At 42.2% G+C, this 16,307-nt stretch overlaps 1 protein-coding gene across 1 annotated transcript; it reads left to right on the forward strand.

Annotated features, from left to right (window-relative positions):
* Window positions 1–3,277: 3,277 nt before the first annotated feature.
* On the forward strand, window positions 3,278–6,910 carry LOC6605542 (leucine-rich repeat neuronal protein 3). Its single transcript, XM_002030334.2, has 2 exons — window positions 3,278–3,751; window positions 4,191–6,910. Exon 2 carries the CDS (start codon window positions 4,300–4,302, stop codon window positions 6,511–6,513), a length of 2,214 nt encoding a protein of 737 aa, XP_002030370.1. The 5' UTR covers window positions 3,278–3,751; window positions 4,191–4,299; the 3' UTR covers window positions 6,514–6,910.
* Window positions 6,911–16,307: the final 9,397 nt, after the last annotated feature.

Raw genomic sequence — 16,307 nt, forward strand, 5'->3', positions numbered from 1 at the left:
CTGCTGCTTTTCTTCTCATCATTCTCGTTCTCATTGCATTTAACGCTCATTTCTGGATTCATTATTTATTGTGATGCCTCTAAAAACGAGTAGCCGAGGACGAAAAAAAAGTGTGATGCTGGCTGAATGGTGAGTTGCCGAACAATGAGCCAGTCCTTCCGGTTCCAGACTAAGTTCGAGTTCCAATACCGAAAGTATTCCTCCTTGCACATTTTGGAATATGATTAATTGCCGAGTCAATTGATATTTTATTGGTCTAGGAAGTTGCCTCCGTCTCAATCTGTGCGGAAGTTGCATTCGCACCGGAACTGTCAGCGGCTTAACGTTCTCGATCCCTGAGGCCTTGTTAAAATGTTTGCCTCGAATGCTGACAAATGGGTTGTGCCGTCGCTTATGAGTCGGACAACCATCAATTGGAAGGGCAGCTGATTAAGAAGTAGTGGAACAATCGGCGAAAGATTTAACAACACATGAAACGGGTAGCCGACGTCGCGACTGGCAAACAAACAGGGCCAAGTACAAGACTCGAAAATCTTTAACCCGCTGCAACTAACAAGTTTCTTGTTAAAACAACGCCGGGCCAATAAAACAACAACGGTCTAAAAAGAAGCGGCGCATGCGCACCCATATTGAATCTGGCGAACATATATACATATGTATTTGTATTTATATGACTGCGACTTCGTCAGCTGTCCGTTCCCATAAGTCACTTCCCAGCGACTTCGAGCTCTTTGTTTGGTCAAAGTGCGTTATGTTTGCCGTTCAGATAGCCGGCGATTTTCCCCACGTCTGGCATTATTCCGGTGAATATGTAAGCACCATTTTTCAGGGTTCGGCACAAAAATGGGCACTTCCTCGGATATGAACTAAAGGTTTAAAATGACTAAAAGATGGTATAATGACTTAGTCAAAGAAGGATATAGACTTATTGTTCTAAGAACGCTAAGCTCATAAGCTTATTAAAACATAGATATTAAATAAGAGAAGATAAGTAATTAAGCTTTTACTACATTTTAGTTTTGGCTCCTTATACTTTCCAAAATATATTTACATTTTATTTTCTCCAGTACCTTTTTATAATTTGCATTTTTGGTTTGGTTTGCTGCTGCTGCTGCGGTTCGACAGTAGTCGTTGCCCTTCTCCAGACCCTGTTTTACCTAATTACACAGAAAGCTGCTTCCCCAGCCATTTCGTTTCTCCCTCTAATTGTTTAAGTGCTTTTAGCGTTTGGCCAAACAATTTTCATATGCAACTCGGACCTCAGTCGCAGTGCAAACAAACTCTTTCAGTTACCAGAAAGCATAAAGATGTGTGTGGTGCACCTCACCTTTATTTTAAGTTGTTGGATTTGGGTTTTATTGCTGGGAAATTCTCACACATTGTCACAAATTGAGAGGGTAGATCGAGGCTTTCCGATGTGTAACGTGAGAGCAGGGGTCCAAAAGCTTGTGGCACCTGACTAGCGCAGCTTGTGGCACATATATAAAAATAAAAACGCAAACTTCCGTTAGCTGCATGTGCAGCAATCACTGTGTTTCGTATCTGGTTTTTGAAAGGAAACTACGCAGGCTTTTCCTTTGTAGAGCACTTTGGCGGTTTACGAGCCAAAGATACTTTTCTTACAAGCCGCTGTAATGGCAATATGCTTACAATTCCAGCATTTGTGTTCATGTTTATTATTATACTTCGGCAAAGCCTTTCTCTAAGAAGTCAGCAAAACTGTTTAATTTCTTTAAGCAGATCATTAAACCCCTGCCATTTTATGAATGTTTCATTAAAGAGCAAATATAAGGTTTTAGTATGAGAACCAATAGCTGGTTTATTATTCTAAATCGGTTGTGAACCCCATTCAATAATGTAGAAAATGTACCAACAATTTGATTTCAATTTCAGTTCAGCAAAAGAGTAGAAAGGAAAAGAATGTTTGCCAACAAAGTTAAGCAAATACAATTTTTTTTCTTTAAATAAATAGTAAGGACGAGTTTTAAAATGCAGTTTTAAAGGCTAAATTTATCTCTATTAGCAAGGGAAATTTCCCAGAACTACATCTGTCATAAATAATTTATTTCCTCTCAAAGGAAAAAATTAAATTCATAAAATGCAATGTTCAAGCAACTATTAATAGTTGCCTTGGCTTTCAATACACAAAGATGCCTCAAATTTGGGTAATATGGTATAAATTTAACAAGTTTACTTATTGGTTAGTTTATGAAAGATACAGAAAAGCAGTCCAAAAAGATTTGCATCTCGGTACGATAAATAAATTTTGTGTGCAAAATTCTCGGAGACGGAAATATGCCATTTATGTCAGTGGGGCAGAGGGGCTTGGCTAGGGAAAATGTGGAGGAAAACCGCATGCCGTAAGGCCCGGAAAATGTGCCCCACCCCACTCTCCTCTGATCCAGCTACATATGTTGGCACAAAGTTATGGCCATTTAAAGTTGATTTTCTTGTTGTCACAGTTGTTTTTTTTCCCGTTCTTTTTTTTTTGTGATTTTGCCGAGTTGTAAATAGTTGTTTGCTCTGCATGCCAAGAATGAGAAATGCATCTCAAATGTATCAGATGACACAATATTTTTTGGGAAATACTCGAGTGCAACACTTTCGTGTCCTCGACTCGCAGTTACAAAAATATCAATTTCAAGTGCGTCACATTTGGACTGTAAGCCGCACTAAAAGGCTCCACTTAGGCCAGGACATGTCTGCGGTCCGTAAATATCCATCTAGCTCCTTTTCTGCGTAGGACTATGTACTTTATATGGGGTCTTAATTATGCCACAGCACTTGAGCTGTTTTAGTTTTCTCTTCAGTTTTTTTTTTACGTTTTTCGTTGACTATTTCAGTTCTAGTTTTAGGTTTTATGAGCGACAGCATTTCGTCGAGGACGTGCGGCTCGTTCAACGTGTGAGTTGCAATTGTCGGAGAGCGAGCCTGGATATATGGGGCACGTATAGCCAGATAAATGAGTGGAAACTTCGAGTGAAACTCGCCACACTGAGTTCTCCATCGAGAGAGGCAACTCTAGAGATACATTTATATCCGACACTCACAACCAGTTCCGACTACCTGCTGGCGGGTTTATCTGAGAGAACTCGCCTTCGCAAGGCCGTCTCGCCTTAGCCACGCCGCTCTTTTTACCCAAAACCGATGCAGCTGCCAGCCACCACCACCACCACCAACTCATACCGCTCAAACGGCTCTGTTACCGCTCTGTACCGCTCAACCACCCCGGCAAATGTGGGCAGCCGAGGTATCGTTTGTGCAGCAGGCACTTCGTAAAATCAGTGTAGTTCGTTGCCTCGTCGTGAGCGGTTGTCTGCCAGCTATATAGACCCAATTGCGACCAAGTTCCTCTCTCTTACCAGAGTTGGTAACACGAAATACGTAAATTCAAACGGAAACCCGTCGAACGCCTAACAACAACTTGAAGCGTGCAGTCAAAGCGAACCATTGGATTATCGCGCACGTTTCACAAACAATCAGCAAACTAAAAAAACGAAACAAGCAACACAACAAACAAAATTTTAATTTTGAACAATACACATGTTTTAGTTGAGCAAATGTGACAAAACAAAAAATTGGCTATTCAAAATATTTTCCCAAAAGTGAAACAGTGAAAACGCAAACACATCACAAAATACAAACAAAAACCGAAACACTGCATTTTGCATTTTATGTTCTGTTCACCAACGATTTAATCTGCTAAAAAACTAGAAATTGTTGCCAAACAATCATCAAAGAAAAACAATAGGTAAGTTTCACTTGTGGCATACAAAGTGCATAAAAGTGCTGAAAAAGTGGAATATTGTGGAAATTAGGATACCGGCAGAAAAGTTTCAACAAAATAAAGTTAGGCTGCCAGAAAATATAAAATAGGAAAAATATAAATAGAACATTTTAATTTTGTTCAGTTAAATTAGTGACTTTAAAAATTTATTCTGTTTGAAATTTCTAAAATGTGAAGTTATTAGAACCAAAACTTAATATAGATTTTTCCATCAAGCAATAAAAAGAAAATCTAAAAATATATCTAAGACGAAATACTTGTGAAAACATAAAAATGTTTGCTTTAAGAACTCTGTAAATTTTAATCAATAGAAATAGTTCCACGAAAATAGGCTAATTAACCGAACTCACAGAAAAGACAGAAACTAATTTTGAAAATTTTTCCCTCGTTTGTCTACCCGCAGTACTATGGAAAACTGAAAATCTCAACAGAAACTCTGAAAGAATTGAAACAGCAGCACAGAGCGAAGCAAAGCGAAAGGCAGAAATCAAAAGAGAATCAGAGACCCCAAGATGCAGCGAAACATGATGATCGCCTTCGTGGGCATCTGGTGCATTTTGGCCAGCATTGGAGTGGAGCCTGCGGCGGGTTTGGCCAATTGCCCGCCCGGCTGTCAGTGCGATGATAATACCCTGGTGGTACAATGTGGCGAGGGCCAGCTGGACGTGCTGCCCATTGCTCTGAATCCATCCATTCAGCGTCTGGTGATCAAGAGCAACAAGATCAAGACCATCGACTCGTCCATCCAGTTCTACGCGGAGCTGACCTTCCTCGATCTGTCCTCGAATCACCTGATGACCATTCCGCAGCGCACCTTCGCCTATCAGAAGAAGCTGCAGGAGGTGCATCTGAATCACAACAAGATTGGACAGATCAGCAACAAGACCTTCATTGGTCTGTCGGCAGTTACCGTTCTGAATCTGCGTGGTAACCAAATCTCGGAGCTTCACCAGGGCACCTTCACTCCTCTCCTGAAGATCGAGGAGCTGAATCTGGGTGAGAATCGAATTGGCTATCTGGATCCCAAGGCTTTCGATGGACTCTCACAGTTGCGCATCCTTTATCTGGATGATAATGCCTTAACCACCGTTCCCGATCCCGTCATCTTCCAAGCCATGCCCAGTCTGGCTGAGCTGTTCCTTGGAATGAACACCCTGCAGAGCATTCAGGCTGGTGCCTTCCAGGACCTGAAAGGACTTACTCGCCTGGAGCTCAAGGGTGCCAGTCTACGCAACATCTCCCACGACAGCTTCCTGGGCCTGCAGGAGTTGCGCATTCTTGATCTTTCCGATAATCGTCTGGATCGCATTCCCTCCGTGGGTCTCAGCAAGCTGGTTCGTCTGGAGCAGCTGTCCCTGGGTCAAAACGACTTCGAGGTGATCAGCGAAGGCGCCTTCATGGGCCTGAAGCAACTTAAACGCCTGGAGGTGAATGGAGCTCTTAAACTGAAGCGTGTGATGACCGGAGCCTTCAGCGACAATGGTAACCTGGAGTATCTGAATCTATCGTCCAACAAAATGCTTTTGGAGGTTCAAGAGGGTGCTCTCAGTGGGCTGTCTCAATTGAAGCATGTAGTTCTCAAGGCCAATGCGCTGACTTCCTTGGCAGAAGGTCTATTCCCGTGGAAAGATCTTCAGACTCTGGACCTCTCCGAAAATCCCTTGTCCTGCGACTGCCGTGTGATGTGGCTGCACAATCTGCTGGTGGCCAAGAATGCCAGTCAGGATGATGTCTCCGAACTGCTGTGTGAGTTCCCCGAACGTCTGCGCGGCGAATCTTTGCGCCATTTGAATCCCGCCATTATGGGATGCAGCCATGCCGATCCTCGCAAGCAGGCCTTGATTGGAGCTCTCCTGGTGGGATCTGCTGCCACGATTACCGCCTTGGCTTTGGTTCTGTACCGCTGCCGTCATAAGATCCGCGAAACCATCAAGGGCGGTCTGTGGGGCAACTCGGCGCTGGGCCGCAAGGAGCGAGAATACCAGAAGACCTTCTGCGACGAAGACTACATGTCGCGCCATCAGCATCATCCCTGCTCTCTGGGCATCCACTCCACGTTCCCCAACACCTATACCGCACCTCATCATCCCGGAGCTACCCATCACTATGGAATGTGCCCGATGCCTGTCAATGACCTGGGCGCCATCGATCCTCAGCAGAAGTTTCAGCAGCTGGTGGTGCCCACCGCCACAATGGTCAGTGAGAAGAAGCTGAATAACAACAAGGCCCTGGTTTCACAGGGAGCCATCGACGACAGTGCCTCATTTGTGCTGCACATGAAGTCGGCTACCATGGGTCGGGATGTGCATCAGCAGAATCCCCAACTGAACCACTATACCAAGCCGCAGTTCCTCTCGGCCACGGCTACAGTTGGTGACTCCTGCTACTCATACGCGGATGTGCCCATGGTGCATGGTGCCCCGTTGGGTGGACCGAATCAGCCGCAACTGCGACTGACCCAAGAGCACTTCAAGCAGCGTGAGCTGTACGATCAGGAGATGGGCAGCGAGATCCTGGACCACAACTACATCTACAGCAATACCCACTACTCGATGCCGTTGGAGCAACTGGGTCGCAGCAAGACGCCCACGCCGCCACCGATGCCACCAGCTTTGCCCCTGCGGAATGGACTGTGTGCCACCACAGGACGCAGATCCTTCCAGCAGAAGTCCGCCTCTCAGAAGCAGCAGCAGAACAACAACACCCTGCGTCAGTTCACGCACTGATCCTCGACCTATCGACGCAGGCAGCTGAGCATCTATGCTTAGTAGTCCGCTGCCCAACACTGTGATGCCAAAACCCCCAAAAAGCCCACTAAAACCACTCCCTCCCCTCCAGAGACAATTAGCGTGTAGTTAGGCGTAAGGAAAACATTGTAGTAGCTGTAATCGAAATACAACCTAGGCATTAAGTCAGAGAAAATCTTGCCTTGTACATACTTAACTTTAAAGCACTCTTTCGAACCTATAGGACACTGAAGGATCTCCAATTCTATCAGCACTTTGCCAACACTACTGTTTTCCTCGTCCCCCTCCGAGCATAAGTTAATCGTAGTCTCTAAGATGAATTGTAAATGATATACGAGTTTAGATAAAGACAACAAAGCACTGAGAGTCAACGTAAGATTAATTTTAACTTATTTAATTTATTGTTAAATGCAAAATCGTATCAGATGCAAACAACTATTTATGTATTAGTTAGAACAAGAAATTTATGCAAATTTAAGCGACAAAACAAAATATCAAACGAAAACAGAAAATATACGCAATGAAAACAAAACTCATTTGAAAACAAAAATACAACTGTGTGTTTTCATTCTGCTCTTAATTTTGCAGATTTTCCTTTCAGCCAGCATACTGCCGTGAAAATTTGCCTTTAATTATACATTTTCCCTGGTGCACCGGCAACTTTACCTCTGTGTCAATTTGTCTCGACATTTTCACTTTTTTTTCCACGAGCTTAAAACTTTTGACTTTCAATTCAATTAAAAGTAAGTTGAGGGCCTGCATGCCGTGCTCGGGGGAATAAAAAATGCAGCAAAATTAATATACTATTATTCAATAGTAACAAGCTTGGAAACTTTTGCAGACCCGACTCAAGCAGAGCGTGGCAAGTGGGGAAGAGGAATAATTTTCAATTGAATGTGCATGGAAACACATGTGTAACTACCACATACAAATATATATGTATAAGTGTATATACGGGTACAGCCACCCCTTCATTGTCACCTGCAATGCAGCTGTCACCTGGCGGACCAGAAAGTTGCCAACTCACCGTCGAAGTTTGCCCCTGGGAACCCTCAAGAACCCTATTTTTCGTTGGTTTTCTCTTTCTGCTCAATTTCAAGCCAAATCGAAACCTATTTAGACAATTACGAAAATAGAAATCATTCCAGAACTTCCAGCAAGCAATGTACGGTAATAACAATAAATAAATAAAAAAGGCAAATAGCGGCCAGAACCAAGCCCCCCAAATGGCCAACAATAAAGGCGGCTAAGAAAGAGTAAAGACCAGATACTCAACCTCTGACTGATTTCCCCATTGGATTCCGGCGGCTGGCGGGGAATCCATCATCAAATTTCGATTAAAAGGCGCGTGTACTCGAGATTCGAGACTCGAGAACGAGCGAGCGAGCTGAGACCTGAGAGTCATTCGCACTATTCAAGCTTCATTAGGAGGCAAAGTAAGGAAAACATTTTGATTTCGATCATTACAATTTCCTTTCGTGGCCCCCAGTTGAGTGAAAGAGCTACCGAAGGGGCCGCTAGCAAGGGTTAGTGGATCAAGCCACGAAGCAAAAGCGAATGTAATCATTAATTCGCCTCAACACACGCTCAGCCGCAGATACGGATACAGATACATGGCGATATGGTCGCAAAGATACGGACCCCAACACCGAGATACATTTACAGATTGTGTTCCCCCCAAAACGGATTCTGAGTGAAGACTCGGAACCTGAAAGCCCCGGCTACCCGAAGGCAATAATTATCGAACCGAAAGCCCGACTGGTCCACATGTATATTGAAGACCATTGTGGCCCATCTGGCTAGCTGATTGTATGATGACCATGTTGAAAATGCTCATTAAAGGTACTTCAGAAATTAAAGCATTTCACAATTGTTCCAAAAGCGAGAGCAGCTTCCCCGGACCAGGTTTAGAGTTCAGAGAGATTGAGATTTTGTTTTCGATTCGGCCCGCCATTTATCAGATGATGTTATCTATGTATAGTTCGCTTTTGGTCTTCGTTCCGAAGCTCAATTAACGTGGTCTTGAATGTCTTTCAGAGGTCAAACTTGGGGGCGAAACCGATGATTTTGGGTTGGTTGTAGGAGGGGTAAGGGGTACAGCTAGAGAGAAAAGAAAGGCTAGATTTAACACTCAAATTCATTCTTCTGACTGCTTTCATAGAAGCTGGTAATTTCATCTTTCCGCTTCATAACGCAACTGCCACAATTACATAGTGTTAACTTTGGCGGCTGGTTTCTTTAAAGATTAAAAGGAAAAATTCTAGTTTTTTATAAGTAGGACACTTCGGTTTTCAAAGTGGTAAGAATGAAATATAATTGATGTCGAATGCTGGCATACCTAATACGATATGATTTCTTAATAATTAGAAAAGAATCTGTCTGTCATAGGAAAAAAACCTGGATTAATGCCTCATCTTAACATCAAGTTAGTCGGTTACGGATTCACTTATCACCCTATTTAGTCATGGTCGGCCATAAAACCCAAGGCAGGTAACACGTGAAACTTAAGTTCGGGGCGTGAAGACACCCAGCCACAGATGGATGGATTCAACCGCTCCTCCCTCCACAAAAACTCATAAAGTGCGCAAAGACAGTTTTCATTTGACAAAAATTTGTGTGCATCTTTTCGGTTTTTTGTTACACCTTACAATGGCCATAACACTGAGTCCAGCGCTGTTTCGTGGGCCTAAAACTGCACTGCTCTAACTCGTCGGACCCATGGATCCATGCCATGGACCCATGCCGAGTGCTGTGAAATTTCCCAACAATAACCCGGGCCCAATTGTCCCGCTGCGAGGAGAAGACTGTGAAGAATACCATGACGCTAGGCCCATGCTGTGAGTGTGAGCTCAGGGGCTTGGTTCGTTCTCCTGCTCGACTCACATTAATTTCTCATCATTTGGCATTGGCAGGCAGTTTGGTTAGGGAAGGGTCGGTCTCAGGGAAGGGACTACCAACTGCGTATTAATGGAAATGTTATAAGAGATTAGCAAGCATCCGCACCGAGAGATACAAAGGTGTCCAAGAACACACTGGGTACAATTGCAACCGTATTTGTGCGCTTAATGCGAATTTTTATGCTGCGTCCCATACGAATGCCATTTGCAAACAAGAAAGGTACTGACTATGCAACTCGGGCGTGATCTACCTAAAAACTCAACTCATTATGGTCAATCATGGCAGTCGATGTGGATTTTCGTGGCCCCTTCGTAATTGCGCAAGACTTTCCCAACAATCGAGTGGTAATCAATCTGACAAGCTACCGCTTTTCGGGCAATTGTTTTCTCCGATTGTTTCCCTACATGGGGCTGAAAATGAGGTCATGTTGGGAAATATCTTCCAGGGAGAAGATAACAAAGGAGGAAATGGTCTAGGGTTGCAACAATTTTTGTAAGGAAAAGCAACTCGACAACGCGCAGATCGGATAACTATATCGGATTGCAGGAGTTACCTTTAATGCGTTCAATTATGATAAATGAATACTTTCAAATTTAAGATGTGCGATTTAAGATTTTGTTTACAGAATCATTAACTTATTTATGGCGAAGCAGCGATAATATCTCATGTGTATTTAAGTTATGTAGGTTGTGTTTTTTCTGTTGCTGAAAGTCCAAAACTCATTAACCTACCTCCAAAGTGGACCATTATGGACCAATCCCAACTTCGTTGCTCCTGATGTGTTGCACACACTTAAAATAGATTAATTTTCCCTCAAGTGCCAGAGCACTCGGAAATGCAATTTCTGTTGAACAAAAATCGCGTAAAAGGGAAAAATCAAGCGGCTAGCAGCCACTGTAGCAGCAACTCAAGCGACAGCATTTTTAATTAAATAATTATTATAATTGTTGTTGTAGCTTAAGAAGATTTTCATTTTCAGATTTTTTATTTTTTCGCACATTGCCCATGTGAGAACGACGCATAAAAATTAAAAAACATGTATAAATGCTCGGTGGTGTGTGTGTGTGTGTGTATAATTATGTCAAAATATAAGACCCACAAAGTAAACGAAATTTCGCAAAAGCGAATGTGTGTGTGTGTGTGTGGGTGGGCAAGTGCGTTCGAAACTTTTGCAAAATTATTTTAAATTAAAATTCAAATGAAAGGAAAAAGAAGGGGGTCAATGAATAAGCCGATTGTATGAGTACACTATTTAATAATAAATGTATAAAGTTCATGTACAAAGTTGTTATTAACTTATTTTCAAACTATCTGTTTTTTGATGCCTTATTTAAAAACAAAAATTTTATTTAAGTTTAAAAAACGGTGTGAAAACCTGAACAAAATTTGTTGTCTTCCTAAATTTTAATTTTTTTATTTTCATTATTTTACCCAATATTTTATTTAATACAAAATTTGCAGCAAAAAAAGAAAGAAAGCGTATTCGATGAGTGTTGAGACCATTTATCGAATATATACCCTTCGAATTCGTCCTACTCGGTAAATAAAGGCGTGTAAATCTGGCATGAGTCCTGTGCAACCTCCCACCATTTCAAGAGCCGCCTTGCTGTGGCAAGTTGCAACCTCAACGACTGACAAACAGTAAACAGAAATCGGAAAACACCAGCAGACACACGTCGAGGAATCATACGCTACTCCTGGGAAAAAGCAATGGGAATCTCTGCTTCGAATGGGCCAGCCTGCACGCAATAATGCTAAATTGTTTTTCAATTATTTTATAGGTTATGGTAATATTTATTTTAATTAAAAACAAATACGAACAACTGCAGACACGAGTACCGGACCCCGGGCACTGGCAATTTCTGAGCTCTTGTATTCTGCGCTGTTTTTTAGCGAGAATATTGAATGTCGTTCGAAGAAGGCAAAAAATTGGATTCATGTGCATCATTTAAGGGATACAAATAAATGTATAAAATACAGTGAAAAAATGCAACATCAGTTGATGGTTTTTCACGGCTATAACGAACCTTTATCAGCTACATGCAGAGTGCGTTTAATGCGAACTTTTATTTCTTGATGCAAATTCACCACGTCTCTTGTTCATTTGGACTAGACCCTGCAGCTATTTATGACTGAGTTAATTTTTGTGTTTTTTTCCGGAAAGAAATAGTAAAAGTAATAGTACAACTTATTAATTAAGTATTTCGGTGGTTGGTTTATATTTCCGAAAATATCACAATATATTTCGCAAAAACAAGCGACGAGGAAATCGATGTTTGACTCCGATGCACCAAATGCATTTCCAGTTAGGAATTTCGTCGTGTTTTCCAGCATTTTCCGCTTGGGTAAATAGGCTAAATATTCATTTTGCAGACCGCACAATTTGCGGTCCCTGTTCAATCAACAAATCGTAGTTCCACCGACAGCAGTCAGATTTCAAATGGATTTCAAGCAGGCCCACAGTTTGGCCAGTAAAAAAACGGGGTAAACTCAAAACCCAGACTCGCACTTACTCATACGAATTATCATAAAGAACATAACATTCCACCAGTTAAGAGGATACGTGTGCTGAAATACCAAATAGCCGGCCTGCAGCGGAATTCAGACCCAGAACAGAATAGAACGGACCCCAACTCCAACCCTTGCCCAAAAATCCAAAACCAGTCCCTCGATTTAAAACTCAACACCCACTCTGCAAAATTCGCCCCGTCCCGTTTCGTGTGTTGGCAGCATTAGGAGAAGTTGCAATTAAAACTCATTTTCGTTGAAAACGCAATTTTCCAGCGTGAATTCCATTTGGTGAACAAAGTTTTTCTGCACCCCGCCCAAGCTGATGATAAACTGAAATGAATTTTAAACAGTATTCATCGAGGCATTATCTCGGAGATACCAGCTGAGGGGATATTTGGCGCGAGTTGTTGGATTTTCTAAGGGCATGGATATCAGTAGTTGTCCTCTGATTGTTACTTAAAAAAATGGATTTTTAAGAAAATGTACTAAGGCACTTATTAGTCATTATTGCAAATTTAGTAAAGAAAAGCACACAATTTTCGGAATATTTCTATTTGTGTGATTTATTTTGCATATTTATAATTAAATGAAATAACAGATGTCCAAAACATTTAAATAGAATTAATGAATTGGATAGGCACTTTTAATGGCGTATCTATTTGCTACGCTTTCGCATTTGACCATTCCGGGATGCTCCATTTGGAGTCTTTGTGTACTTTGGCGGCGAATTTCGAATGCATCACAATGATTTTCAATAATACGGCATATAGAGCGATGACCTGAAGCAGTGCCTCCCAAAATTCGCAACTCCTCGCCGGCCAAATTCAATTATGAGTGGACTCCATTCAGTTTGGTTTGCGGACACCCAACTCTTGCCCGGTTTTCCAAACTGTTTTCCACACACACACACTGTTGATTGACGACTGCATTTTGGAAAATGCCGTGCGAATTGTTGTGTGTGTGTGTGTTATCACGACTGACATCAAAGTGCAACATTGTTGAATGCCAATGCAGCAACAGCACAGCGACGGCAGTGTGATGAGTTTTTAAATTTGTTATTAAACGTTTTTGGTCGATTTGAATTTAGATGAAATTGCTATGCCTGACCTTCCAAACTCCACACCACTCATTCTAAATTTTCCTGTATCTGTTTGAATTTTTTTTTCAGCCTCTGATTTTTCATCACGCCGAGGAGTGGGAGGGTCAGGTCCGATTTGGCGTATCAAATTCTATAAATTTGCTATTTTGTTTGACCGTTGTACGCATATTGGCAAATTGAGTTTTGAGCGGGTCGAATGAACTCTTGTTTCTTTTTTTTCACATTTTCCCCCTGTTTGGCCTGTTTTCGATTTGTTTGATTTCCCCGCAGTTTTCCTCTCTTTCACGCGGTGTCTCTAGTTGGCCTTTGGCAAATATCATTAAAATATTGTTGAAACAATTTTGGTCGATTGTCTGTGTGGCTGATTGAATTTTTAAATAGCCAGCGGTTCCGTTTTTGCGCTTTGAGTGTATGAGTGCATACCCCAAAAAAGTTAGATGAAAAGATGTGTCTCTTAATTTATTGCACTGGATTAAGTTATGTGTATATCTTGTTGCATTTCAGGGGTATAAGATAAGCTATCCCTATATCTGATAAGCTATTAGATGTACTGCCCCACCAAAAAATCTGATAAATTAACTACACCTGCCAACGTTTAACCAGACCCTAAAACCTTCAAATAGTCAAAGACCCTTTAATTATCTTCTCAAACTGCCAAACACTTTGAAGTTTAAAATGACCAACAAATTAACTGGTCTGCGAAGAATTCCAACGAACCGAAAGCCCAAAGAAACCACAAGACTTTGACAAAAGCCGACCACCAATTTTTAAAGAAGCATTTAGAAATCAATAGAATCACATTTATTTAAGACAAGAAAATCCCAATCGAAACTCCATTATGTTGCCAAAAAAAAATAAATGGGGGAGAAAAGGTAAAAGAATTCAAAGAAGAAACAGCGTGACAGATTATGCAAACTAATTACACAAAATTAGTTGAGATTTATGCCCCGAAAAAGTTCCGAAAAGCCCAAAAGAGTTTTGATACTCCCCGTGCCGTTCACTTCACCGCATTTATTAATCAATTCAATTTTTGCCGCTCGGCGTGAGCTTGAATTTTTTTTGTTGTGTTTTGGGAGTTGGAGCGTTGCAGCATTGGAAATCCGTTTGACAAATAGTGTGACATAACATTAAGGGTGGGGGAATGCAGCGGAGAAGGGTCAGCTGGAGGTTCACGTCTCCCTTTTGGGTCTTACAAATTTGTACGATGTAGAGCTTAATTGGTGATTAACCACCTGTAGATTGAACTGCATTTCCACGGACCAGCTCGGCGAGAGAAAGAAAAGTCGTGCCAGGCCAGGCCCCGAAATGAAGACGATGCCATGTCTCTGGAAGCCCCCGACCACAGCCCCAAACTAAAACTTCAACTCAAATCCATACCCAAACCCAATCTCCTTGCAGGCGAATGTCACTGCTGGACTAGTTCTCCGCAGAACAAGATTTATGGTATACAAGACTCGGTTGGCCCGATGTTGCTGTCAGCGGCAGAGAAATGTTGAAACGGGTAAGGGGTTGGCGAGGAGTGGTGGGGAGGGGCGAATTTTCCATGGAAATTGCTGCACTCGCCTTGGAGTCTTTGGGAAAATAATTCATTTCGATTTGTCAATGAAGCGCTTAGATTATCTCTCTATTAATTATCGTTTATGGTTTGTTTGTTCGCTAGTTCGTTAGTTCGCCTCGGGGCTTGGCTCCTTATCTATGGGGGCGTCAAAGAACACGCTCTGTACGAGAACGGTTCCCATGAACCTTCCGTCGAGATAACAGCCAGAGTTTTTTCTATTTCACCTGGTGAGCAGCCGCCACCCACCCGCTCACTTAAATGCAGAGCAAATTGGCCAGACCAAATATTGTGGCACTACGAATCGAGATCTATCTAGTCTACCGGGTGCTCATCCCGAGCCTCCACTATTAGAATGCTAATATAAACATGAAAACTGAAACTTATTACAAAACCCATTAGTTCCTCTGGTTTTTGGTTTACTTTTTCTTTGTCCTCGGCCAGTTTGCCCGGTCCGTTGGTTGATTGCCTCCCGAAACATTTATAACGTTTTGGGTGTCTTCTCACATTTGTTGTACTCTATAAATTTAAGGTACTTAGCTTCGAGTTAAACGTGTAGAGTAGTATTTGAAAGATTAATGTATAATGAACTAAGCATTGAGAAAATTCAGGAAACTCTATAAGAGCAAGCTAAAAAAATGTGAATTTATAAACATGATGACAACTTTGTGTACATTTTAGACCACATCTTTAATATCGATAAGCTTGAAATTAATTTATTCCTTTTATAATATATAGAAAAAATATATTCAAGAGCTTAAGATAATATTAACTACTTTGTGCTTGTCCCGGAAAGAGTCTACAAAATTCCTCGTTCCTTCCAGCGGTCTGGATTTTCCTTCCTTCGATTTCTTTTTCTTTTGCGGTTACATGTGAACCGATGCCCGTTGGCGCTTTTCCTGGGTTTTCCTGCGCTATCCAACGACCAATCAATGCCAAACTGATGATGTTAATCTGACTGGCCCTTCTCCTGCTGCCACGGCTACTGGCAGGGCCACGCCCCCTGGCTGGCAGTTCTCATTTACCCTTAAGTTAAAATTCATTTGAATATACAACATCCTATTTCAATTTAAATTCAAATCCGCAAACATTTGCCACGAACATTGCCAAGTCCAGGAGAAAACTGACACGAGCCACGCCCCCTTCTGGAGGCGGTTGGGACATATACCCGGGCATATCAAGAGTTGGCCATCGCCATCGTCATCCTCGGTCGTCCTCCAATCTCCAACCTCCATCCAATAGCTCCTGCTCCTGCTGCTGGTGCTGGTGCTAGCGACTCCTCTCATGGACCTTGTCGTCGTCGTTGTCGTGGACGCTGGCAAATGCCACTTACTCCAAAGTGCCACAACGATTAACATCTACGACCTGATGGGCGAGGAGCTGGCAGCAAGGAGCAGGGATTCCGGAGGAGGGAGCTCCAACTACTGACTGCCCCACATGACCAGGCCACCTACCGTTATGTATCTGAAGCCGACACTGCTCCACTGCGATTCGTTGTGGCACTTTGTAGTGTGTATCTTTTGCATATCGCCGGCCATGTATCTTCAAGTATGAGTATCTGCGACACCGAAATTGCAAAACCAATTTAAAAAACGTTTCGCAAAACATTCCGCTGATAGTTATACACCAAATAGGAATCTGCTCGTGAGTGAAAAATATACATTTTTTCATTTAATTAAACGTTTTTTTTCCCCACTTTTTCCTGGTTTG

This window comes from Drosophila sechellia, chromosome 3L (genome assembly GCF_004382195.2).
Source record: "Drosophila sechellia strain sech25 chromosome 3L, ASM438219v1, whole genome shotgun sequence".
NCBI classification, from domain to species: Eukaryota; Metazoa; Arthropoda; class Insecta; order Diptera; family Drosophilidae; genus Drosophila; species Drosophila sechellia.